The sequence below is a fragment of the Amphibalanus amphitrite genome, unplaced genomic scaffold, assembly GCF_019059575.1.
Source record: "Amphibalanus amphitrite isolate SeventyFive unplaced genomic scaffold, NRLGWU_Aamphi_draft 000213F_arrow, whole genome shotgun sequence".
Taxonomy (NCBI): domain Eukaryota; kingdom Metazoa; phylum Arthropoda; class Thecostraca; order Balanomorpha; family Balanidae; genus Amphibalanus; species Amphibalanus amphitrite.
In genome coordinates this window covers 727,217-752,421 of record NW_024881708.1, presented here as the reverse complement: position 1 = coordinate 752,421, position 25,205 = coordinate 727,217, and the positions used below count along the sequence as shown (strand labels likewise).

Genomic DNA, 25,205 nt, shown 5'->3' with positions numbered 1-25,205 from the left:
TATGTTGTGATCAGATGGGATTTGCCGGACCACAATTGCTGGATCAGCGGGCCCATTTTCAGTCATTGAAAGGAGAAAGTGGCGCTCGAGGACACGAGTTAACTGTGGCTAGCCGCTCCAAACACGTGTCTCTGTGGGATAAATAACCTGCCCACCGACCGACCATAGCTGTGGCCTGTGCACGGGCCCGGTATCCGGGTGTACGTTCCGCTCTGGCAGTCTCGGGCACATATTCCCCAGAACGTTCCTCAACGTTCCCTGCTGATTATTCGATTAGCCGCGGTTCGCCGTGGCGTGCATTTTTAATGGGGGCTGTTCGCCACCGATGATAGGCGGCCCATGGAACAATGTGTGACATGGGGTCATTCATCAGTCTCCGTCACCCGTAACTTAAGCCGCAGGGAGTTTTACACAGGCTCGATGCTTAATATTTCTGTTGAAAAATTTCCCCGCCGAGACATCCCCCGGTGCCACATACATCAACCGAGGAAGTGGGGTTTCAACACAAACATGAAACTGGTATTCCATTCCACTCAGGAATGAGGTGGGAGCACCATTGGGAGATACGCATCGGTTTTACGTGTACTTGGTCAAAGCAGTGCTTCAGGCATCTCCCATAGGAAGAGACTTGCATTTCCATAGGTAGGAAGAGACTGTGAGGTGACCACCAAGTGTAGAATATATGTACAAGGCCCCGAGCCTGCCAACCTCAGCGGCTAAGCATGCTTGTCGAGTAGGCCCGGAGATCGCTGTCACTCTGCGGGACAAGCGCCAGGCGGCCGACGTCGGTTCATCATCCCTGATCTATCCTAACGATCCACCGACACGGCCCGACCCGCGTGACACATCTCTGAGCACCGCTCAGCTGTCACAGCCGTCAGCCACCCTCCGACGTCAGGCCTCTGAGTCACAGCTGCGAGCGACACGACACCGCGCAGCGCCCCTTCAGACCGATGACCTCAGCTGGTCCCGGCGCAATGAGCGCTGACCTCAGGCGGCCCCCGGTCAGGGTGCTGACCTCAGCCGGCCCCCGGTCAGGGTGCTGACCTCAGCCGGCCTTCTGGTCAGGGCGCTAACCTCAGCTGACCGGCCGGACGGTCCCGCGCCACGGGCCGCAGATCCGGTCCTTCTCGCCGATTCGGCGGCACCGGATCGGCTTACTTCCGTCGCCAATCGCTCCTTTGACGACGTCGCGAAAAGAAGATGCATCGCTTGCAAGACACGCAAGGAGATAGCCGAGATGGTAGTGAAAACGCTACCGCACCATCGCACGTGGGGATGACGGGCCAGGACAGCAATCAAGGGGCAACTAAAGAGATTAGTCAACTAAAGAGCCAGCCAGCGCCCTACAGCACGGAGCAGCACGCGACACGAGCACCACGTGACACTATCGGCCGCCGCCGTCTGCGACCGACACAGGGGCCTCCGTCATCCGGCCGGCTTTGGGAGCGGCCAAACATTCCCGCACGCAATCTCGAAGCCTTTTGTCCCGCTCGCAGTCACCGTCACTACCACTCGCCACCATACCAGCTACAACGTTCGCCGCCAAGGTCCCAAATCAGACGAACGGACACACAGACGGATGGACCGACGGATGGACGGAGACACGGACGGAGGCCCGGAGGGACTGTAACTACCGCTCTGTTCCGCTCTGCCGTCGGGCCCGAACGACATCCGGCCGAGCCACTGGAGCACATCCCACCACTCGGTCGGTCACGGCTCGACGGCCGCCGACTTCACGGGAACCGGCCAGCTGATCGGCCGGTCAGCCGGCGATCTCTCAACTTGTGGTTTAGTTGTGTACTTTACCGATGATCGCTTCCGGCTGTATCCGATGTCGTTTCCGGTGCCGTCGCGGATGTCTGACGCAGCCATGGTTGTTGTTGCCGTTGTTGCGGGTGCCACCCCGTCCCCCGCTGTCACCCCCGCGGCCTGTCTGGGTCGGCGACATTGGCGGGGCAGACAGAGCGGCGCCGGCGGTCTCATCCCTGACGCACAGTCGGGCCTCTGTGGCCGCCGCCGGGACGGGGGCGGGGGCGGCGCCCTCGGGTAGTCACGCCGCCCGTGCTGGCACACCGCTCCGGCGGCTGGCGGCGACAGTAATCAATGGTGGACGGCAGCCAGCGGCGTCTGCTCCCCGCCCGCCGCCGGCTGCCGTCAGGTCGGGTCAGAACAGACCCGAGCTGCCGTTCACTGGTGCCGTGAGGTCAGGTCAGGACCGACCCGAGCTACTGTCTTTTGCTGCAGTCAGGTCAGGTCAGGTCAGGACCGACTCGAGTTGCTGCTCGGCCGACGTCAGTCGCCCGCTGACGCAGCTGACGGCTGACACTGACGCAACTGACTACTGACGCCGTTTGGCTGTCCATGACCGATGACGTGTGAACGACGAACACCCCTCCGCCCCGCCACTGGCGATGTGGGAATCGCGATACCCTGTGGCCGATGCGGGTCGGTTTGTCGATACGTCGCCAGCGGCTGGGTATCGACTCCAGAAGGTCATGCCGTCACCGACAGCGATATCGGTTCCTCGCGCCACCAGCACGCCCCCAGGGGCCACACACGCAGCCAGTCGGCTATTCTGGCTCGGAACGGCGCGGCGGGCTTCAGCGTGGGGTTTTGTCTATTGAAATGAGATTGGTTCCTGTCCGTGATTGAATTTGATTGGCTGAAATTAAGCTAGTCAAATGAATTCAGATTCATCCTATAATTTTCTGCATATGAGCATTTACCAAGACGTGTAAAACAGGATCTCATTTTATACACACTATATACAGTATACACCATATTATATCCTCCTCCTCGAATTAACACTGACCAGTTACTGCAATGCGGTCGGCCAGACAGTGAACCCGTCTTCTGGTCCAATCAATGTCCCATTACGGCGGCGAGCGGCTCTCGACGGCCGTGCCAGCCGGGCCACTGGGGGTCACCTCGGAGCAAATCGCCGCCCATTTGCATCGAATGAATAATGGATGCAGCAAACTTTGCCGAAGTGGCCGGCCGATACATTACCGCGTCGATAACTCTGACCGCCGCGACTGCAGGCGGGCGGATTAGCCGGGCCGAACGACAGGACCAACTCTGAGGCGGGGCGACAGGCGGACCGGGCGACTCTGAGGCGGGACGACACGCGGGCCGACCGACTAAATGCCGACCGGACGTTCAGGCGTGCGAAGCCTTCGTCGAGCCTGGGCCTCGTGTCCAGCCTCTACCATGATTGATACCGGTCCCAGAACTGGTGGTACTGTTGGAGCCAAAAAAACGCTTAACTGAAATATATAGTGGTTCCAAGACTGCGTTCTTGTCCTATTTGGTACACACAGTCATTGTTTTGTGTGAATGTGTCCATTTGCTCTGCGAAAACGCGTGTAGTCCATTAAAATGTCATTGGCGTTCAACCAGAGCGCCGACCACCCAAAAACAAAGGACACCTAGCTGTTTGTCGCCGGAAACGACTTTTTGATCCCTCGATTGTTCAGCCCAGCGTCGATTCTAATCTATGAATAATAAAACACCACTCAAGGGCTTTTATCCGGACTGACAATCTCTCACGCGCTGCGATAAAAGCTTAACATGGATGTCGTTTTATAAAGCGGGCACATAACTATGCCGGCCTGTCGGTCCTCTCTGTTTTACCGTCCCGGCGCGCGGCGGAACCATCGGCTGTCCATCTAGGACCGAATTCCAGAGACAGCGCGGCCATACCGTCCGAGCCGGAGCGCCGAGCCATGAATCTCTCGGCTCTGATCGGCTCCAAATCTCCGATATCTCGCCAACTGACGCCGCCGTCTCCCGATCTCGGCCCGGGAGCGGCCGGCGACAAGTCGAGATCGGGCTCCTGAGACGGCTGCGGGCGATCCCCGCGGCGCAGTCGCTCGCGGTCGATCTCACCCGTCAGACACACCTTCCCACCTTCAGCGGCCGCCAGTGGCCATTTTTCGGCCATCCAATCAGCCCGGGACAGAGCTGGCGGCCCGGCCGGATATTCTGCATATGTGCGCTGCCCGGGCCCAGAGCTGCCACCATTCATCTTACCGCTGACGGCCGCGTAATTTCCGACGCCCGGGCCCGGACACGTGTCCTCGGCGAGCCAGAGGCTCCTGGAGCACTGTAACAGTGAACGCCTCTTTCAATAGACGCCCAGTCTGAGCGTCCGTCCGTCCGGCTCTTCAGACGGTGTCAATATAGCACCGCCAACACCTCCGGGGCTCTCCACAAGAAATGGACTGTGGAGTGTCGCCGTCAGCGCGCCTGAACGAACACAGCTCCTCACTTCAGACTCTGCCCGGCAGCGGCACCGCTCGCCCCTCGGCCGTCCCTGCCCCGCCTTCCCCACTGGTTATCAGAGTGGTTCTTCTCGCTCCACCGTCGCCGCTATCGATGCGGCCGTGTGTCGAAGCTGCGGGCACTGGTTTCTAGGCATTGGTAGTGATCATCCCCATACATACGTTGCAATTGCCGAATCTGCCACTCATGTAGGTGGCAGTGAGCAGGTGGAATTAGCTGCTTAATCAAATCACAGCTGAATAAACGACAGTTAGTATCACCGGCAATGGCCTAACAGATTTACCAATGACAATAAATCGTATATGAGTGATATGTGGTAACAAACTAACTGCTAGTTCGTAGGGAAATGGTTACATAGTGCTTAGATGTAGACTCACTGTGAAACAAGAGTTCACTTCAGAAACCCCGCCCGGAATGGATCAGTTACGCAGCCAGCAATCACTCCACAGCCTCAGATGGTAACACAGGCCGGCAGCCATCCGTGGGAACGAGTCCGTCCTCCGTCCACCGGGCCACACAGGCAGTCGGTAATTAATAACGGGACCTGCATCGGCGGCGGCGGCGAACAACAGGCGACCGGTGCGGCCCACGCGCGTCGGGAAGTCGTTATTGGATCGTCAGACGCCGAGCAGGCGCCTCTCGCCGCGGCGCGTGCAGCTCGGGTCTCTCGCCGCTCGCACAGCGGCCGTCCCAGAGGAGGCGGCTGTGACCCGGGCTCGCGCCGCGCTGTACCACGCTCCTCGGCCGGGTCACGCGGCCGGCCGAGTAATTAGCCATTCCGCCGCAGCTCCCCAGACATTCAACTTTTAATTGGAACCGGCGCAGAGGTCCGCTGGTGGCTACTCGTGTCGCCAGAGGTATGCTGATATGACTTTGGAGTGAGTGTCTTCTCGGAGACAGAGGACGGTCGTTCATCATCCTCGCGCGCACGATGGGGTTGTAAATGATGGCCGGATATATAGTGGAGCCAACGTGTGAGCTGAGCTGCGAGCTGTGAGCCGCCAGGGGGATATACGGAGCTCTAGCATAGGCACCACATGCCATGAGCACCATTCTTTGAAATCCCTCCAAATGGCTGTCTTGAGCGGTCGGCCATCTGCCACGAGCACCATTGTCATCGACGTCCACAATGCGGCTCTCAGCCGTCGTTTTCAGGAGTTCGAGCGTCGGAGCGCCGCCTGCGGGGTCAGACTTGGTCTGTTGAACGTCATAGCGTTGCCACAGGAATAGGATATCTGCCACCGACAGTTTCTGACGGTCACTTGTCGACTGTCACCGACATTTGACCGGGGTCGAAAGGGGTACAAGATCGTCTAAGATCGACCGACGACCAGCTGAGACGAATAGGCGACCTTCCGTGACGAACAGACGACATGTCAGGACGAACGGACACGATCAACTGGTGGGCTCACGGGGCCTTCACGGTTCAACGACACGACCTCTGCGACACGAACCCCTTCAAGAAGGTCCACAAAAACGGCCCAGTCGGGTGTTGACGGCGACCGACGGACAGCGGACAGGACAATGGATGGCGACCGATGTCCGTCCGACAGCCGCGACAGCAGGGTGGACGGCAGTCGGAGGCATCGGAGCCAGCGGCGAGCGGGAATGGCTCATGACGAAATCGTGTAACTAGAAGACCAGACTCCAATTGTTCACGCAAATGTATTTTTTTTTACATCGATTCCATTTAACTATTCCAGGAATTACTCACAGAAATGTCTTTTCTTTGACACTGTACCTTGCATTTTTTTCATGTCACAGCAACATAAACCGAAAGCAGCAGCCGTGGATGTGTGCGGTACTCACTCAGTGCGTTGTTGTTGACCCTCTGCTGCTCGCTCTGACCGCGCAGCGCCCGCAGTTTGCGCAGTTTCAGCTCCTGCGCCTCGACCCGTTCCCGCAGCCGGCGCAGTCGCTCCGTCTCTGAGTTCATCGCCTGGTGGCGGCTCTCCTGGCGGACACAGGTCACAGTCAGGTCAGTCGCTGGGTCGGTGGGTCATAGCCAGGGTCACAGCCCGGTCAGCTATCCGGTCACATGGCTGGGGGAAGTGGTGAGTCGGCGAGGGAAAATGATTTGGTAAGGGACATGGTGCACACAAAACAAGCGGAATCGCTCAACAATGCTTAACTGCTTATCAACTACGAATAACTAAGAACCTATGGTGATTTGCTCTTATCCCTGAAAAATAAAAACACGAAAAGCTAACTATTCCAGCCGTAACACCCTCCCATGAGCCAGTCCGTGAGCTCCGGCGTCCTAGCAAGCGCCTCAGGTCTTCTACCCTAGAGACGACCACTCGTTCGAGTAAGCCGTCTCGTGCCGACTCGACAGCGGCCTCGCAGGAAGAGGAAGAATCCTCTCTGGCATTTCATTAGCCATAAAAGCCGGCCGCAGCCTTTGCCCGGGACTCTGCAGGGCGCGGAATCGAGCCAGTTTTACAGTGATCACTCTGAAATGTCCGTCCTCCGGAGGGCAATTCTTCCCGGGCTCGACCAGATATCGGCTGTCCGGTGATTTATTTACTATCAGTCCCCACCGGTGAATTATACTCCGATCAGCGAGAATGGCCGTCCTTGCTGCAGATTTATTGGGTCAGTTGTCATTCTGCATAGCAGCATTGTCATTTCCCGCAGTGTATTAGCAAGAACTATACCGTATCAGATAGATGCTATGTAAACGCGTAGCCAAATCGTATCTCTGTTGGTCAGATTACCATAGATCGTAATTAAGTGAGGGATGGTATCATGTGTATTTGTAATGTCTGTCATAGTAACGTTCCAGTCTTTACCAGTCTCACTTCTCTATCAATGCTCCCCGGCTCAAAGTTGTTTATTTATACCAGTTAATTCTGTCGAAGCGTGGGTACCGCTCCGGGCTCTCTTGCCACGCGCGGCGTACAGCGCCGGTAACAAATGGTCTCCGTCGACCGAGACCGCAGAGCGGCCAACCCCCGACATGAAATTCACGCCGTCAGAAATTATTTAATCCCGCTGTGATTAATGTTGAGCGTTTCAGAATGCCAAGTCCGTCTCAGCAGAAGCCAGGATACCGCGGTGGAAGATTAGCCCGTCAAATATTTCGCCAAGTTGTATGGACAGCATTAGCTGACATGTTTAAAACTGACAGTAATGACGCTTGGCTAGACCACTCTTGCGCGTAGTTCGTTCAATCCAAGCAAACTTGCCTGCAGTTACTAAATTATAGGGTTGTATGGAACGCAAATAACTCACGCTCACTGCACGAGCTCCATTCGCCGCAATAATCCGTCAGTATGGCCAGTCCAAGAACAGGTGGTATTCTGGGTCACCCTCTCGATTTTCCAGGAACATTTACCGACCCGTGACTCCTCTCACCGGCACCATAACCTCCCAGTACCCTTCCACCGACCACCATTGCCAGCATCCCCACAGCACCTCCCGCGGTGTCCAGCCGGGGCTCGTCCTCAAACGATCGGTGCGACTCTCTGTCAGCGCCGGTGGACGTTTTACCGTCTCCTAAATCACACCGATCGTACAGACACAGCAGCGAGCCGCTCCAGCGCCGGCCGACCGCCGCCCGCCCACAGCGGCACGAGGCAGAAACGAGCCATGAAGTCCGCTCGACTGACGCGACCCAAAGGCTGCCGGAGCGGCGCCGCTGTGAGAGCGTGCCAGGGCCGAGCGACGGCCCCCGTCAGCGGCGGCGTTATCGCCGGAAAGTTGTGCAGCAGCGCCGCGCAAATAGAAAGGACTCGCGCTGACCGGGCTAATCGGGCGCCGGTCGACGGGAAAATGTCACGACATGAGCTGGGTGGCGAACGACACGCAGGACTAACAACTGCAGCACGGATCGACGGCATTCCTGCGACCGGCGCCTCCGTCAGCGGCCGCGTCACACGTGATCAGACGGTGAAAAATACACACACCGGCACGCAGCCGAGCGGTTCGCAGCCATTGTTTTACCTGTCGAAAAGGAAAACAGTTGACACTGTGCACACACAGCGCAGAGCTGGTAGATGAAGGCAAGTCGATACTGTCCATGTTGGTTAGATCAACCAGGCGTCAGCAGATATAAACGGGATCTACTGTGATTCAGTGACTCAAAATGTATGACAAATGAAATATCCAGGCGATATAAGCCTGAGCTATACCATCCAAGCCACTTCGCAGTTCCTTTCTTCAGCTACCTTTTCATTATTCGATCTCCCGGCTTTGATGCTGTAGTCCAATCGAAGAGAAAGCCCGACCTCCTGGGTAGCCCAATAAGATGTCACGGCCGCGGAGCTATTCAACGGTCGACTTCTGTCGAATGCCAGTCCAAAACGACGGCTGGAATTTGTGCCAATTCCAGTCTGATGAGCCATGCAAAACCGATCTAGGATTTCTTGAAAAGTTCTTTCTCACAGATGCTCTGCCTTTTCAGTGGTAGCACGGTGGCAAATAACAGTAAACCACGCTGAATATCTCATCCATATTTGCATGTCACCGCAAAACTACCTTCAGAAGCTCTGCAAATAAGCTCCTTAGTTGATTCACAAACCATCAGCCTCAAGTTGCCGGTGAATGGTGATGCGGACAGTGCCACCAGCACATACCCCGTGAATAGCACATTGCCATCCCGCCGCCCGCACTGACGGTAATCGGATTGCTCTGAGCAGAAGACGAGGGAAAGCGGCAGACAGAATGATTGGCCTGGACCACAACCACAACGGCCATCAGTCCGTGTCAACATCGGAGACGACGGTGCACCAACGGTCTGTCCGCACCTGGGCTGTGGAGAGGGAATTGACTAGCCGAGACTGGCAACAGGCCTGCGACCTGCCTCGATACACTGACTCTAATCAGGCGCAGCAGCATCTCTGTCAGTCGTCCGTCTAGACCCAGACCAGACACGCTCCGTCCTAACCCCAGACCAGACCAGTCCAGACCCAGACCAGACCCAGACCAGACCAGACCAGACCAGACGCAGGGCGGCCGCGCCAGCACCAGCACCGGTGGCCGCTTATCGAGCTTCGCCAACGGCCCATGGATTGGCTAACGATTGGCTATCACCGGCCAAAGCAGCCCATACATCACAGCCATACGACTCGTGCATGGCCGCTCTACGACCCGCCACGGCTCGGCTACGGCTCGGCTACGGCTCAGCTACGGCTCGGCTACGGCCGGGCGCGGACCGGACCGGCGCCGCTCCGTCACGGCCGCGACAGTCGCACCCAATATCAGTCGCCGACGGCGTCGGCGCCGACAGCGGCACCGGACCGCCAGGGTCGCGGTCACTGTGACCCGGGGCCGGCGGTCCCCGCGGACACATGTCCGAGACGGCTGTCCTGGCCAGAGATTCGGGACAACTGTTCGCTGCTGGGTGCCGACAGCCAGACAGACGAACAGCCCGTCCATACAAGCTGCAGTCCGTGAAACAGCGATGCGACACAAAGCTGCACTGAGTGCCGCCATTGTCGGCAATTCAGGCCACACAACGCCTGTCGGGGTCGCCAGAGTCGAGAAAACGAGCCCGTCAGAAATAAATCCGATGGAAAACAACGGCCGTTTGAAACAAAACTATACATGTTCAAGAATTTACATGGAGATTGGACAGATGCGCAATGTACAGCAATAGGAAATGCAAAGTGATATTAGAAATCGCTCTAAACACATAAGCACAAAACTGATGAGCATTCGTGCACCTAGACTTTAATTAAGAGTGCCCGCCCGCTTTAGTTTTCCGCCGCACGCCAGGCAACGCCCTCTGACAGAGGAATCTTCGTTACCGTGGCTCACGCACCCTAATCACACTAATATAAAACCTCAGCAACCAATCCGGTCGCTGCCGCGCAACGTTATCAGATCGAGTGCGACAAAAATGACACATCCGCCCCATTCCGTCCGCGGCAGATGTTACCCAGAATGCACAGCGATGGAAATTGACGCAGAATAACACCAGGTCAAGGTCAAACCTCATCGACCCACAAGGCAGGGACACGTCCCACATATGCACGACTCTTCTGGCGATCAATGATACAAATGTTTCACTGCTGCATCGACCAAGCAGTAGAGCCATTGATTCAACGCGGTGTGACCTTCACCATTGTATCGTGCGGGCGGATATTGGCGCCGCGGTACCACTTCACTGCAGTGCATATTCAGCACCACAATAACGCACGTACCGGCCCCGTCTGCCAGCCGCAGCCCGTCAAAGTGGCTTAGTTAATCGGCTGCGACTCTGAGAGACGCGTTCTGAGCGGCTGACAGTATAGGACCGGCCGCGACCCGCCACAAACCGCCGCCCCGGGCCGGGCCGCCACTGTTTTCCGTCACCGCCGTTCATTTCCTGCGCCCGTGCAGGGGGCACAATCCCCATTGTGATCCGGTATCGACGATCACCTATTCTCCACTATCCTGCGCCGGCCGCCGCCGTCTTAGCCGTTGATCCGTGCGATAGCCGGTAATACCTGAGGCGGGCCGCACCAGACCGGCAAAAAGGCCCAGAAAAGTCGTAAATCTCATCGGCGATGAGTTACTGACCAGCGCGAGCCGGGAACAGACGCGGCGCGACGGCCAGAAAAGAAATGTGAATGGCCGGACGGACGGGACGGGTTGGGATGAACGAGACAGACGGAACGGTTGGGACTTGGGACAGTCGGTACATCGCAGAAAAAAAATTGGCGTTCGACGCAGAACACAATGAGTTGAGCGCCACCTTAGAAAGTTAAAAAATATGTGTAAAATGTCATTTATTATAAAACTATCTGCTGTATGGTTACTAGGATTATCCACTTGACGGACGAAGCCGACTGCTTGGTTCCTACAGCGATAATATTTCTCCGGGGTAGGCTTCAGGCGTTTTACGAGCCTTTCGCTTTTGGAAACTACCGACATCGCCTTTACTGCACAGTAAAGCTCTGAGGATACTAGATAGCCCCTTCAAAGCTTACGATATGCTTCAGCCTTTCTTTACCAGCTCATCCACGGTCCAACTAAATTGGCTGCGGTGTATTGATGAGCGCAGCGATAGTCAAATTCCTGACTTGCTGGAAATATGGCTGTTGTGAAATATACATGATATACTCATGCAAGAACAGCTTTTATTGTCTCAAGTTCACCCATTACCTATCCAAAGTAGGAGCATCTCATCACTAATTTTGCTTGGAGTGGCCGCAGCAAGGGTTGGGTAGACGCTCGGCGGTACAGCATACCTGCAGGCGCACACCACTAGTGACATCTAGCGGCCTCAAGCTAACCAGGTGACGTTGCCACCGCCGGTCTCACCTGCTGTTTGAGGTACTTGAGCCGCTGCTCTTTGGCCACCAGCTGCTGCTGGTGGTCGTCAATCTGCTGCTGCTGCCTGCCGGCCATCTCTCGCAGCTCCGAGAGAGTCAGTTCGACGCCGTCCGGTAGCTGAAAAACAGAGGGATAAACACCGTGAGGACAACTGAATACTGAACAAGGCATACAAACACCGGTATTACGAGGATGCAAGTAATGGTTGCGAATGAAGAAAGTGGTCACGCTGATCAATAACAATCACTCATTGAATCACGTTCAGGGATACTTTGTGCGAACATGGATGCCCGTCATGCACGAACGGTAGTTAGTAACGGTCATGGATGAGTAACGGTAGAAGTGAAGTGCTGAATGAAACGAGGCTAGGGATGAGACTCTCGGTAATTATCGAATTAACCAACCAAACTCGCTTAATTCCTACGCTAAATCGCAGGTTGATCAATGACAGTGTACCTATCCTGCTGGGACTCTCCGTTTGTGTGTGTGTGGGTCTGCTCCGGAACTCCCACTGGCCACCGAAGTCCGGCCAACTTTGGCTGGCCCCGGCGGACGGATGCGACAGAGGGAACAGCAACTGCGCTCACGCCTCGTGAAAGGTTAACAGGAGAAAGTTGAGACACCCAACTCGCGAAATATTTCAGTGTGAAATAGGGCTCGGGGTTCAGTTCGCCGGTAAATTCGCTAAAAAAAGGAAACTGCTAGAGTAGGAGCCCCATAGCTAAAGTAGGAGTCCCATTGGAACCCCATTAGCGCAGCCACAGGAGCTTCAGGTTTTGCATCGATAAACAAAATGTTACGTCATGAACGTTATTGCACAGCGTCACACGATTTTCGAACACGCGCACATTTCTTTAATTTTACTTAACGTATTCTATTCAACGTTTGACCAACAAATTCATGATGATTCTGCAACAGCGGAGGAACAATAGTAATTGCAGGCATCCCGCGACCTCACTCAAACGGCCGAGTCATCCCCCACCCGCGCCTAGGGCAGTTTTTTTAGCACAAATCACGGTGAAAAGCGAGCATGTGACTTCCGTGACGCAACTGACGACACGACCCGCTACGTCACTAGCCTGTGATATGCCGAAATTGCACAATCAAAGACACAGTCTCAGGCCCTCAGCTATAACACTATAAAAAGTGCCCATGCAAATTGCAACCTCATCTCAAGAAGCCGTGAAGAAGGCAGAACGATAAGCAAACAAATCATTCCAAATTCCGATGCAAGCGAGAGGACATTCCTTTCGAATCGGTGCTGCACGTAAAAAGTGCCTTATTTTGCCAAGCAGACGATAGAATGCATATTTAGCGCAGTTGCGCCAAAACTATCAAACTTTGGATGCGTTCTAGTACAGCAAAACAAACGCGTCCACAACATATTGAAATAGTTTGGATCAGCCTCAAGAAATTCACCTGTATCAGAATACCAACCAACTGAATGCTGTTTACCGGCGGAGGCGTTCGGGCAAAAAAGTGGATGTTCGTCCGGCCAGAAAACGTCCTTGTGTGTGTCGCAAGAAATCCATATCAACCGCATGACAAATATCGCATAATCGGATTACAGAATTGCCCATCGCAGGTAATCACATTGATATCGGATCAAGCGCAGCTCTCCCGACGACTGCACTCACTCAAACAACAACAAACCAGGAATATCTTCCAACCACCTTTCAGCAAAACCATTTATCCCATTCGATGAAGAACCCCGCCGTGGGGCCTGCAGCAGTTAGAATAAAAACACAACCACCCCGTCCCGCGAGAGAGGAGCCACCTTCCGCAGCGCGCGCGCCAGTCAGGCACGCCTTCCGTCAAGTCTGCCGCCGTCTCGAGTTGACTGGAGTGCCAGGGCAATCGGCAAAACACACTCGACGCCCGGAGCTAAGGAGACGCCGCCCTGCGACGAGAACGGCTTCACTCGCTCTCTCGGCTCTTGGAATGGAGAAATGCATCCCGTCTGCCGCGAAAACAGACGGCCTGGATGCATATTGGGTTTCACTGTCGATCTACGTCACTACATCCAGCGCTGTCTACCAATGATCTGGTGTAACTGAGAGATGCTGCACTCGCTGTCGATGCGTTCAGTTTAGAGATGATGCTACCATTCGGTCAGGATCACAAACAGACGAGCTGTTGCTCCACCGTAGTAAAGTAATCTTGGCTCCACCCACCTCAATTGACCATCAGGGCATGATTAAAATCAATCCTATCTACCTATCTGCTCAGTCTCATCCATTCTCTCCACAAATGAACTCAATCACGCGACTTCTTGTAATCCTTTTTGTCTCACACTTTACCATCGCTCCGGTTGCGTTGAAAGCCCGAGTCCGGCTCGACCACCCATCCTTTCTCCCGCGATGTCCGGCGTCCGCGGCGACGCACAAAACCAGTTGTCGGTCCGTGACTAACGACATAGCGCCGGCGGCGACGGCGAGCAGACGTCGCCGCTCCGACGCGCCGCTGCCGTCCACAAATCGACGACCGTCGACGCGGGCCGTCGGCCGGCTTTGTTGCGGCGTCGGGGCCGTGCCGAGTCAGCGCCATCGGTCATCGCGTCGCTCGATATCGTCCTCCGCAGAAAGGTGTCCCCGATGATGTGTGGCCGCCCTGGGGCCGGCCCCCGCCGGGACTGGGGCGGGGTGGGGTTGCCAGGGGGCGAGAAGGGGTCGGGACGGCGCCGGGAGGGGAGTGGTAGTTTGATTCATGTTATACACCCAGAGTCATGTGCCACCGTGACTGACCTCGTACCCTGTCGGGTCGGTACGTTTCTCGTATATGTTTTCGTCCAACATCCATCAAGTCGGCCACGCCTGCCTCCCATCGTGCCACGGTCCTGTGACCCGCTGCGTGCCGCGCCGTGCCGGTGCCGACGGCGGACCGGACAGGACACGCGACGTACCGCCTGGCACGGCCGGCCGGTTCCTATCGGCGCGCACCGCCTCGAACAGCCGTGCCGCTCCCACCGAGCCGCACTGCACCGACATAATGCGTCCGCAGTGCAGCGGGGTGCTGGGTGACCGTGCTGGTGCATAGTGTCACTTTCGTGTGGCGTGTGAGGTGCATAAATTCGTGACTCGGTGCCCTGTGCACTAATGTGGGCTGGCTCGCTAGCTTGGCGACTGACGAGACTAGGCGGTGTCATTCTGTGACCCAAAGGTCATGCATGGGTTGATCTATGGCGACTCACCGCGCCATGTCGCAGCCCCGCACGCTAAAATACTACCCCCGAGACTCTAAACCCGGCGTTACTGACCACAGCCCGATAGCGAGCCACCACCAGCGCATCGGCTCCATGCAATAGACAGAGCCGTCCCTCTCAATACCGTTCGTTTACCGCCATCACCGCCGCACCCAATCACGGTCGGTGTGTGCCCGCGGGCGCGATTGAAGCCGGCCGCTCCGTTTGACCAGTGCTGGGCTCGGTTTGACTAGCACTGCGCCGCAGGACAGCTCGGCCGTGATTAAAGCCCCGCGGCGCCGGTCACTGACGCTGTGGGGGACAGGTACGAGAGGGGGGCCGGTGGACGGTGGACGGTGGACGGTGGACGGTGGATATGGCGCTCCCCTGTGGAGAGGAGCACCGCCGGCTCACCGAGCTCCCAACGGAAATAACGTCGGACGCAAAAACAAACAAATCGAGCGGAAAGGGACGCCAGCCGACACCACGGCCGGAAAACGGAGCCAGAAAAAGGCGTGCAGATTGCTGGATACTGGATAAAGAGTGGAATGGGATAGCAATGAGAAGGCCACAAAGCGGATGCTGTCTCCCCTCTTAAAGCTACAAATTGATCGATTCTGGCGACAGGTTTCATCACAGGCCTCAGGCGATGAGACTGGAGAGAGGAGTCGGAAAGTGCGGCTGTAGGAGAGCAGGGGTCACCGCCAGGGGTCACCAGGGTCACAGAGAAACAGAGAGGTGAAAGTGAGTAGTTTCAGGAGCGGTTGCGTGAGTGCGTTTAACATGCGAGGGTAATCGCCTTTCTAATGACATTAGAAACACCTACCACCTACGCCTGCTCTAGTGCAGTTAGGAGTCACAATTTTAATTCCAGTATATTTTTGGGACATGTCTCCTCTCACAAATTGATACCCAATTCCTCACCGTTTCATCCGAACAGCTGCCTGCTCCCCCGCCCATCTCCACCGTTTGGCAGAGCGAGCGGAGCCGCCCGGCTATCCAGCCACTGTCGACTGGGCGTGGCAAACTTCAGGCCGTGCCGCGCCAAAGTTTGGCTACAATAGCGGTCGCAGCCAGCGACCCAGACCCTCATTTGCGTCGGCACCCCGCTTGATGTAAAAGGTCACAAAGGGATCAAAGAAAGGATAACAACATGCTCTCTGATACGATATGCCAGGTGGATGATTGCTCCATAAAAACTGCTGTGGGAAGTAAGGCATGCATGTTTCTTCATAAGGGCAGTTCGTGAGATCCCGTTGAATGGCGTTACGGACTGAATCAAATGTGACCCTGATTTAATGAAATTATGTACCTAACATACGCTGTTTTTTTTTGTATATCCTATGCATGATTCGACAGCCCTTTCCCCGCTGGGAAGGAAACAGAAACAGCCAATCCCTCTGGAAATATCGTTCCATCGCCGTTAGAAGTTGGCGCCAGCTGAGCCCGCAGCCAAACTTCTGAACCAACTCGGTCGACACACCTTGCCGTAGTTCGGGAGTCGGCAGAGACTGGTGGGCGTCTTGGACCGCCGTGAGCGGCCCGCGCCCACCCACCGCACAGTTCAGCGGCGTACGAGGTGGGAGGGTCAGTGACGTATTCCTGACGTCATAACCGTACACTATATAAACCATAAATGAATCGTGCAGCTGGAGAAAAGTTGGGAGATGCTTTGAAAGGCCAGTCTGTTTTTAGCCATCACAAAATACAGTGAGAAAACCGATCCACACTTGTCCGCTTGACCACCATTGCCCGCCCACCCGCAGTCCTCTGAAAACGGAGCCGCCCACGCCCCACCCACTCAATCAGCACCACAGAATCACCATTCGCGACGATTCCGCATAAGATCAACGCCAAATAAACGCTTCGGCGGCGGTTTGTCGCCACGGCGCGAGCCTTTGAAGACGATAATCGAATAACAGCCCACAGGGGACGGAGCGGCACCGGCGCGGCGGCGATAGAGGCAAAACGCTCGGCTACAGGAGGGAGTGCAGGAGCAGGGCCAGGGCTAACCCGCAGGGGTAGGGCACGGCTAGGGCCTGGTTAGGGCCGAAGTCAGTGAACAAGGTTAGGACCGAGTCAGGGCAAGGGTCAGGGCCAGAGCGCAAGGTTGACAAATGGCTTTACTCATCGACTGTTGCTCCAACTTGAAACTCGATCAGAGAAAGATCGTGACCAGCTTTCAGAAGTGGAGGCTGTTGCCCAGCAAGTATCAGAAAGTCGTTGGAGAAGGGAAGACGCCGGGGTCATCCAAAGGTCACTCGATAGGGACAAGAGTCGTGGACGTCAATGAACCCACTTAAAGTCAAGGGAAGCCACTGAACACCCCCGAAATAACTCCCCGGCGTCAGCAATGACCATATAATCGCGGGTCATTGCTGACACTGTGCTACTGGAGTCTGCTCGTGCACACGGTAACAAGATCAGACAATTCCAGCTAGGGCGTCAGCATGTCAGGCAGATTATGCCGGATCCCGCCGCAGTTCTGACAGGGGTTATAGTCCCAGTGGGTGACAAGTGTCTGTTCACGCTCTGAGGGTGGCACGTGGGATCTGGGTTTCAGCTGTAAGTGAGGCTTGGTCTAGTCTGTACGTGACCCATGAGATTTGGTCTGGTTGGTAATTGACCCATGGTGTCTGGTATAGTCTGTAAGCGTTTCGTGAGGCCCTGGTCCGGTGTGCCCTGTCCCGGGGTCGGTAGCTGGCAGTCGAGTCGAGGCGGATCTCTTCCGACATCGAACGCCATCATCGGAAAATGACGCCGGAAATGACATACCAGCCGGCTGAGAGCGGCCGATCACCTCTGCCAGAGACGGCACGGCACCCCTGTCAGAGGCGGCACGGCGCGTGTCACGCACAGCACCTCTGCCAGAGGCGGCACGGCACCCCTGCCAGAGGCGGCACGGCGCGTGTCACGCACGGGACGGCAGAAGGGTGGCACATGAGCTGACGCCTGACCCGTTATGGTGAGTGGAGAGCAGACCGATACGCAGATCAGGAGAGGAGGAAAAGGTTAGCGGTAAATGAATAAAAGACAGGCATCGGCGCCAGACAGACGATCGAAACAGTGGCCTACGAGCAAAGCTACCCACCAGTTCAATTAAGCACGATAATTCAACAATTACTCCGCGAAAACAATGTCAACTGCATACTGCACAGCGCACGATGTCAAGGATGTCTTGCTACCCGGAACAGAGCATTCGGCGACTGAGACCCGAACTGGCAAACTTTTGCTAACAAAGCCGATCCAGTAACGGGTAACGATAGAATTCATGGAGGATTCTTGTGGGGGTCGATCAGCATTGTATGACATTGAAGACAAAAGTTTGGCCATACGAACTGGCTAGTTAGCCTTATCGTAGAGCGGGCAACAGCCACTGCCAGTCCCAAAGTTTTACGATTTCAGAACGAAACAGATGCAATCCGTTTGAATATTTAACATCAAAGCGAACTGTTTTTAAGTTCAAGACGTTGATGACAAGAAAACTCGTCTAGAAATGGGACGATAAGCCGGAAGCGGACAAAACTGACATCAAAATCAACTTTGAATCGAATCGAAAACTAATTAATTAAGTTCAAAAGTCCGAAAAAACGTCAGTCAGGCCGCCACCACTATAAACCACTGCCTGCTGAACAGTGAACGTATTTGTTGCAAATACATACACGACAGCCGGCCGCCTTTGCAGCAGTATGCCGGTTCGACGACGAACTACGAGGAGGGACAGAAAGCCTGTCCAAACCATGCGAAGAAGAGCAGAGGACGCACGCGATCCGGGTCTTATACAGGGAGAACTGGCATCGGAGAAAACGGCTATGTCACGAAAACAGACCTGCAGTTCAGAGCCAAAACGGACATGATGCAGCAAGGACTGTGGGCAGGCTTTGGCAGAGACACCGGTACCGTCGAGACCCTCGCAACATAACTCAGCTCAGCAGCATTTAGGAAGACCCTCGCAACATAACTCAGCTCAGCAGCATTTAGGATAATTAAACCACTCTCAACTTCATCTCGTAAACACGTGATTAAAAGCACACCCGTCAGAAAAAAATAGAACGGCGCTTTTCAGGCCGCCAGAATTACTCTTCTAGAGATGAAGAGGATCTCACCGTCAACGTGATTACATGATAGCATGTTCTGCATAAAAGCGGAAATGATGCCTCAACCCGTCTTCTGCTGGTAATCACAGGCCAGCTATGTCGTTAATTAATCTAATTGCTTGGTCCAAGCTTAGAGAACACAAGTCTTCTGCACCGACGATGAAAGTGAGATCGCCGACCCTCACGACTAAAGAAGATGTTGCAAGAAAAAAGCTGCGTGCTGCCAACTTTCAAAGTTAGTGACCGAACGGAGATATCGTAAGCAAAAACTTTCTGGGAATTGCTGTATCAAAAAAATCCTTTCATGCATAAAATACAAAACTGAAAAGATTCCGTTACATGAGTTCCCGTTCCGTTTGTTCCCCGCACGCCACCAACACTCTTTCGTGGTGATGCATCGCCTGCAGAATCGCTGCATCACCTCAAAATGGTGCGGAACTGCAACACCGAGCAGTGCTGCATCACCGCATTGGCTGCAGCGGTGCTACATCGCTGGAGAATGGTCCGGAACTGCAACCCTGAGTGGACCACGTCCTGTCATAGATATTGACCATCGCTCGCAAACGACGTCTTCTGTATTGACTTTCTGCCGTCGGAAGTTTTCCAATACAGCCGCTGTCAGTCGGGGGAGGGTCGCTGGACGCCTGCACGAGTCAGAGCCAGCAGCGGACACCCACCTCCCCACGGGCGACAGCACGGGCCGCGGGTGGGCACAGCGTACACCGGACACCGACCGACCCGGCCTCCGGCGGCGGCGGCTGGAATGCCTGGAATCGGGCCACATACCGCCGAGGCCGGATTCACGCGCTCCTGCACGGCTTACCCTCGGTCGGAGTGACGACCCGAGCCGCTCCGGCCAGCCCCTGAGGCGGTCACTGTCTGAATACACTTTCACATTACACTCAGCTACGACTCTAGTCCGGAAAAGGAGAAACCGTTCTCGCTTCACCCGAGACTTGACTATTTAGAAAACCAGGCAAGCATTTTATCCAGAATAGCATGGATGGCGTGCTAGACCACAGTTCAGTGACAGAACAAAAGTCTTTCATTTCGTAAAGATCTGGTATAACGCTCACCTTGCATCCATTTCCAGCCGAAAGAGGTAACTGAATCTGAAAACTCCATCCAACTCGTGCGAGGTAGATGTCGTGAGCAGAGTTATGACAACCCAAGAACACGGACGGGCGAAAAAAGAAAGACATTGGCCGCGCCGAAAAACGCTCGACACGCAGAGATAAACAATTCCATTATCCTGCCAGCGGTAACAAATGACGTTCGATTACCGCGCGATATTGTCCGGGTAGTCTGCGGTGTAGTCACAACAGACTGTTTCCTGCAGCCAAGTTATTGCCCGCGCACACCAATCGCTTGTGCCGACAGCTCGCGTCAAGGCGGCGGCATCTCAAAACGGCATCTCGGGCAAGTCCAGTGCGCGGCCGGGTCTTTGTGGCTGTAATGAGAACGTCAACAGGACTGTCTGGTCGCAGACCGCCGACGGGGACCGACAATGGCTCTATCTGCACACAATGAGTGTCAGTGTCAGTGACGGTACATCGGACTGGCAGTGGGGGGGGGGGGGGGGGGTGGGGGGGGGGACATCGGACAGCCAATCGCCGGCGTGTTTGGACAGAGGTGACAGAACAGAGGGACAGCGGAGATAGTTCCCGGTGGGACCGCGGGACCGGACCGGACGGGACCTCCCACCGACTGGCGAGACTGGCGGTATGTTTTAGGTAATATACGATATTCACGTTTATAGCCAATATCACTTAAGGATCAAGCTGGCCACATAGTGCAGTGAGGCATCGCCTGAAATAGCACAGGCACGTCTAAGTCCATACTCGAGGAAATCGTAACTCGTCGGGCGCAATCATCCAGTCAAGGATAGACCGTAAGCCGCGATCGACAAGCCATTCACGGAGAAAATAATTCGGAACTCTCCTAAAAGCTCCCTAAGAGAGTCTCCCCGGAGCCCAATTTCGCAGCGCCATTGATCCATCCCCACGTCGCCGTAATGTTACCGCCTTCCCATCAGGTCTGGCGGCCAGAGTGACGCCTACATCAACACCTTCCCTCCACCGAGCGGCTCTCCGACAGGCCGACGTCAAACACATGCAGTTCGCACCCGTTGCGAAATTCGCTGGCCAAGCGCCGGAGCAGTGAGCGCACTCACACGCGCGTTCCATCTGCTCCTGATATTGCAACGTACACTGATGGCAGCCATTCTCTGGGCGAAAACTGAAAACAGCGCTCGCGCGATGCTGGCTACAGTAAAACAGGCGGCGCAAGTGCCGATGGGGTTCTGTTTTGGCTGGCGTGCCTACCGTCGAAAAGCCAGTGACAGGACGAGTAAGCTTGCCGGCGGGAGCAGAACGCCCGCTCGCTCATATGCAGAGGTGCACACGCAGGCTCGGTGGTGAACTGACATGCCGTGAGTGTCGTGAAAAAATGTCACGATCAATGACAAGCAAAAACGGTGCGGAATGCGATAGTGCGCTGTACCTGCGGCTCGACTGGTCGCTCGACGTCCACTTCAGGGACACTGGGCTGTGTCGGCTGCAAAACGAACATGTCAGTGAGTCACTCGGTGTTCCTGCGACGGGACGGCGCCGGCGGGCGTTCTAATCTCAGAGCCGGCACAGGATGACCGCCGCGCCGTCCAAACCTCTACTGTAACCACCGCTCGACCCTAACCCCAACTGAACAGCAGCAGCATTACGAGGAGCAAACTATCGAACTGAAACTGCCCGAGCTCAGTCCCCCACATCACCCCATAGATCGCCGACAAGACGGCGCCGTGGGAGGGGTGTGACGCGTCACGGGTATGACGTGTCACGGGTGCCGGTACATCGACCGAAATGTGACGGCAGAGTCACCTCCGTGGCCCATGACAGAGTCGTGACTCGGCGCACGACGGTCGTTGCCTAGCAACAGAGCTGCGCGCTGAATAATTGACGGGTCGACACGGGTCAGCACCACACGCGAGCCCCGCGGCCGGTGTCAGCACGACATGGCACGGCGCGTCATAGAACTGCACGACACGGCACGACGCGGTGTGCTCTACATTTTCTGGGCACTGTCTACGGTAATATCGACAACTAGGGGCGTTTCCGACTTCAAAATCGTCATCGATATTTCGGGTCGAGTCACCAACAAAACATAGATATAAAACTGACACCCTGTTGCCAGATACGGCGGTGGGGTTATTGCGCTGCATGACCCACATCAGGCACAGATTGACAGCCGAGTCGGGTGGCAGCTCACCTTACTGAACATGAGCCGAATGTTGGCCTCGCTCAGGGTCTGCCGTCGCCAGCTGATGTCTGAGGCCGGCGGCGGCGGCGGCTCGGCTGCCTCGCGCACCGCCTCGCGCCGTCCGCCGCCGAGCAGCGCGCCCAGCACGGTCTCTGTGCGCGAGTCGCGCGCCACCACATAGCAGTCCTTGGTGCGCGGCCTGGTGGCCGCATCGGCCAGCGCGTCCCGCACGTCCCTGGCCCTGCGCGCCAGCTCGGCCACGGCCGGCCAGCCCGCGGAGCCGGGCGCCGCGCGCGGCTTCTCAGCGCCGGGTGAGCCGCCGCCCGAGCTGCCGGCGTCGCTGCTGGCCGCGCTGCCGGCGCCGCTGTCGGTCGAGTCAGCGCGCTCGCCGTCACGGCCCGAGTCCTCTGGGTCGGCCGGAGCGCACTGCACGCGCACCCCGAGGCCGGGAGCGCGGCGCGGCGCTCGGCCGTCCCAGCCGTGCCGGCCGCCGCCGGCCGCCGGGTGGCACACGCACGGCGCGCGGCTCACGTTCGGCATCGCTCGCGGCCCCGTCGCCGCCGACGCGCCACTGGGGCCGGCCGGAGCGGACCGTCGGTTTTACCTGGGGGCGCCGCTGCGCGCGCGGCGCCGGCCCCCCGCCCCCCGCGGGCGTGTGTCGCGATCGACGCAGGTTGTGTTTGCCGTTCGGTAACAGTGACAGATTGTGCGTGGCCGGTGGGTACACAGTGTCCGCCGCGGGGGACCGACATGTCCCAGCAATAATATCGACGAACCCCGGCGGCGCCAGATTTATGGCCGGACAGTCACCGGCTGTTGTCAGACTCGTGCACCTGTGCTGTGTGTGGCACACGCGCAGTGATGCGCAAACGGCTTATCGAGGAAGAGTGAAACGTCCTATAAAAAGAACAACACCTTGCAGGACCCGGTTGAAGCTGTGTCACCCTGCGTTTCACTTTCCTTGCGTTGTTCAGGGTACAAAAACGCGGATATACCTAACGGTTACCTAACCCTTCGGATAGATATAACCTTTGTAGTCAGCGTTGTAGATCGTAGTTTAATGAGCAATCGGCCGTCGTTTTTAATGTTCCCCGGGCAAATGACACCGGACGACTCGCGTGCGTGCGCCTGTTTGACTAACGGTAGTAGGATGAATTTCAGTAACCGCAAATCAATCCTAAAAAATTTCACACACAGCTTCTTTATACCACGGAAAATCTGAGCACGAACTGGACACTAGTTTCCTGGAAGCGGTAATATAATAGAATCAATAACTTAAAAAGTCCCACATTATAGCCTTCTTCCACTTGGAATACACCTAATTATGCAAATGACCTACAAGTCTGACGCCATGCGTTCTTCTAGGACCTCAACTTATCCGAAGAAAACATGTCTACAGCTCGCGGGTGCGCACCTGAGACCGTTTTGCATAGCTTCGGAAAATGATATAATGACTAACCGAAAACTTTTTGAGCCAACTTAACCAATAACCGAAGTTAGGCATTCGTAGGCCGCCTGCAGTACCTACTAGCGTTCTTTATTCCAGTTCAAGGGTATGCCTGTTCCGCATTACACCTCATAAAACCGAAGTCCCAACCACCCATTGTGGACGTTCGCTTCACAAGTGTTTGCACCATGCATCAGAAAAATAGCATTTAATTCCGTCTCCATTCGTCGAAAGCACTCGTATTTATAGCGTGACAGTTTCCAGTTTTCGGAGCTGGGTGACCCTGGAGCGCCTGTCGTACGTCTCCCCTCGTCACCTGTTCCCATTATTTCTGCTCTCAGGCAAACGACAACGCGTTCGTCGTCCCCGTCGGTGGCAGAACGGGAGACCTGTGCCGCCGAGGAATCATGCAAAAATCGCGCCTTAGCCACGAATTCAGATTGAATACGGTGCACATTGCACAATCAGGTATATATCCGTGGAGTCCAGCGAAAACGCCGTTGGATGCAGGAGACGCTCTGGGGAAGCCGGCGAGCTCCCGGGACGTAACTCGCCGGAGACCAACGGCGCACCGCGAGGTTGGGTCACTGGAGAGTCGGGATAGAACCGACGGTGATAGGCTGCGTCTCTGTACCTTAGTTCTCTCACCTACCTGGTCAAGAAACTCCAGCGAGCAGTGGCAGCCGATCGAGAGGCATCCACAGCGCATTTGAACAGCACTCGGAGGTCACAGCACTGCCCCTATCCACCTGCAGTTCTCCCTGCACTTTCAGTTATCCCTGCAATCGCAATGCCCGGCGCCGGCGGCAAAAAAGTCACCGGCCGCCGCGGGCTGACCAAGGAGCAGCGCGGTACCCGCGGGCGGCGCCTCTGGCAAACTGGCACACCCAAACCCAAGACTGCAGTGCTGCGAGGGCGTCTGCGGGGCGGGGCTGCGGCCCGGCTCCCCTCTCACCGTGTCCGGTTACGGCCGCTGACCGGCGCGCCGACGAGAGGGGGGAGCGGAGAGTGGTCCTCACGCGGCCGCCGCACCCTTCTCAGAAGAAAGTGGAGCGAGCGCCGGGGTTGCTACATTCCCATGAGTCCCTCCCCTCCTTCTCAGTCTCCAGGGGATACAGTCGCCTGACAGGCAACCCAAACGACGCACCGGCCGCCGCTGCCAGAACCGTGGCCGGTGTGCCGTTTTCGTCGTTCGTCGGTCTCGTTTCTTTTCGTCTGACAAGCCATCAGCATTCCGAGGACCGACGGGTCATCTGGCCAGACCACCTGGCTACCGACGCTCCTAATTTAGCTCCACACAGCCCTCCAAATTCAGCCTGGCAACGCCCGGCCGCCATCCGTCACCGTCGCGATTTGTGCATGACGTCACGGCCGCGACTGATCGACGTCACCGACGCTGCCTCACATCCTCAGACCGTCACACGGCGTCACGGGTGGCCAAAGCTCGCGGCACGTGGCGGCTGCAGATAGCGGGCCGGTGTCAGCGGTTTCAGACGGCGCGTCGCCCCGCCGTCATCGCCGCCAAAACACGCCACCGGCGGACGCCCGGCCTGTCGTCGGCACCGTCGTCGGCCGACGAGATTGGCTAGATTTACGAGCCTCGCGCGGGCCGGATGTGAGCTGATTTGCGGCGCGCGAACTCATCTGGCCGTCTGAGAATGCGGCCGGAGCCCTAATG

The 25,205-nt window shown here is 56.3% G+C and overlaps 1 protein-coding gene across 5 annotated transcripts in view; it reads right to left on the bottom strand.

The window, feature by feature from the left end:
* LOC122385271 (apoptosis-stimulating of p53 protein 1-like) overlaps nt 1-25,205 on the bottom strand; it is a 145,145-nt gene that overhangs the window by 30,441 nt on the left and 89,499 nt on the right. For 4 of the 5 annotated variants that reach the window (XM_043373413.1, XM_043373412.1, XM_043373416.1 and 1 more), the window contains 2 exons: nt 11,536-11,664; nt 6,097-6,241 (listed from right to left, as the gene is read on the bottom strand). In XM_043373413.1, the coding sequence (XP_043229348.1) occupies nt 6,097-6,241; nt 11,536-11,664 (274 nt within the window). Of the gene's footprint in view, nt 1-6,096; nt 6,242-11,535; nt 11,665-24,179; nt 24,409-25,205 lie in introns of those variants that run through there. The other variant, XM_043373415.1, reaches the window with a different exon arrangement.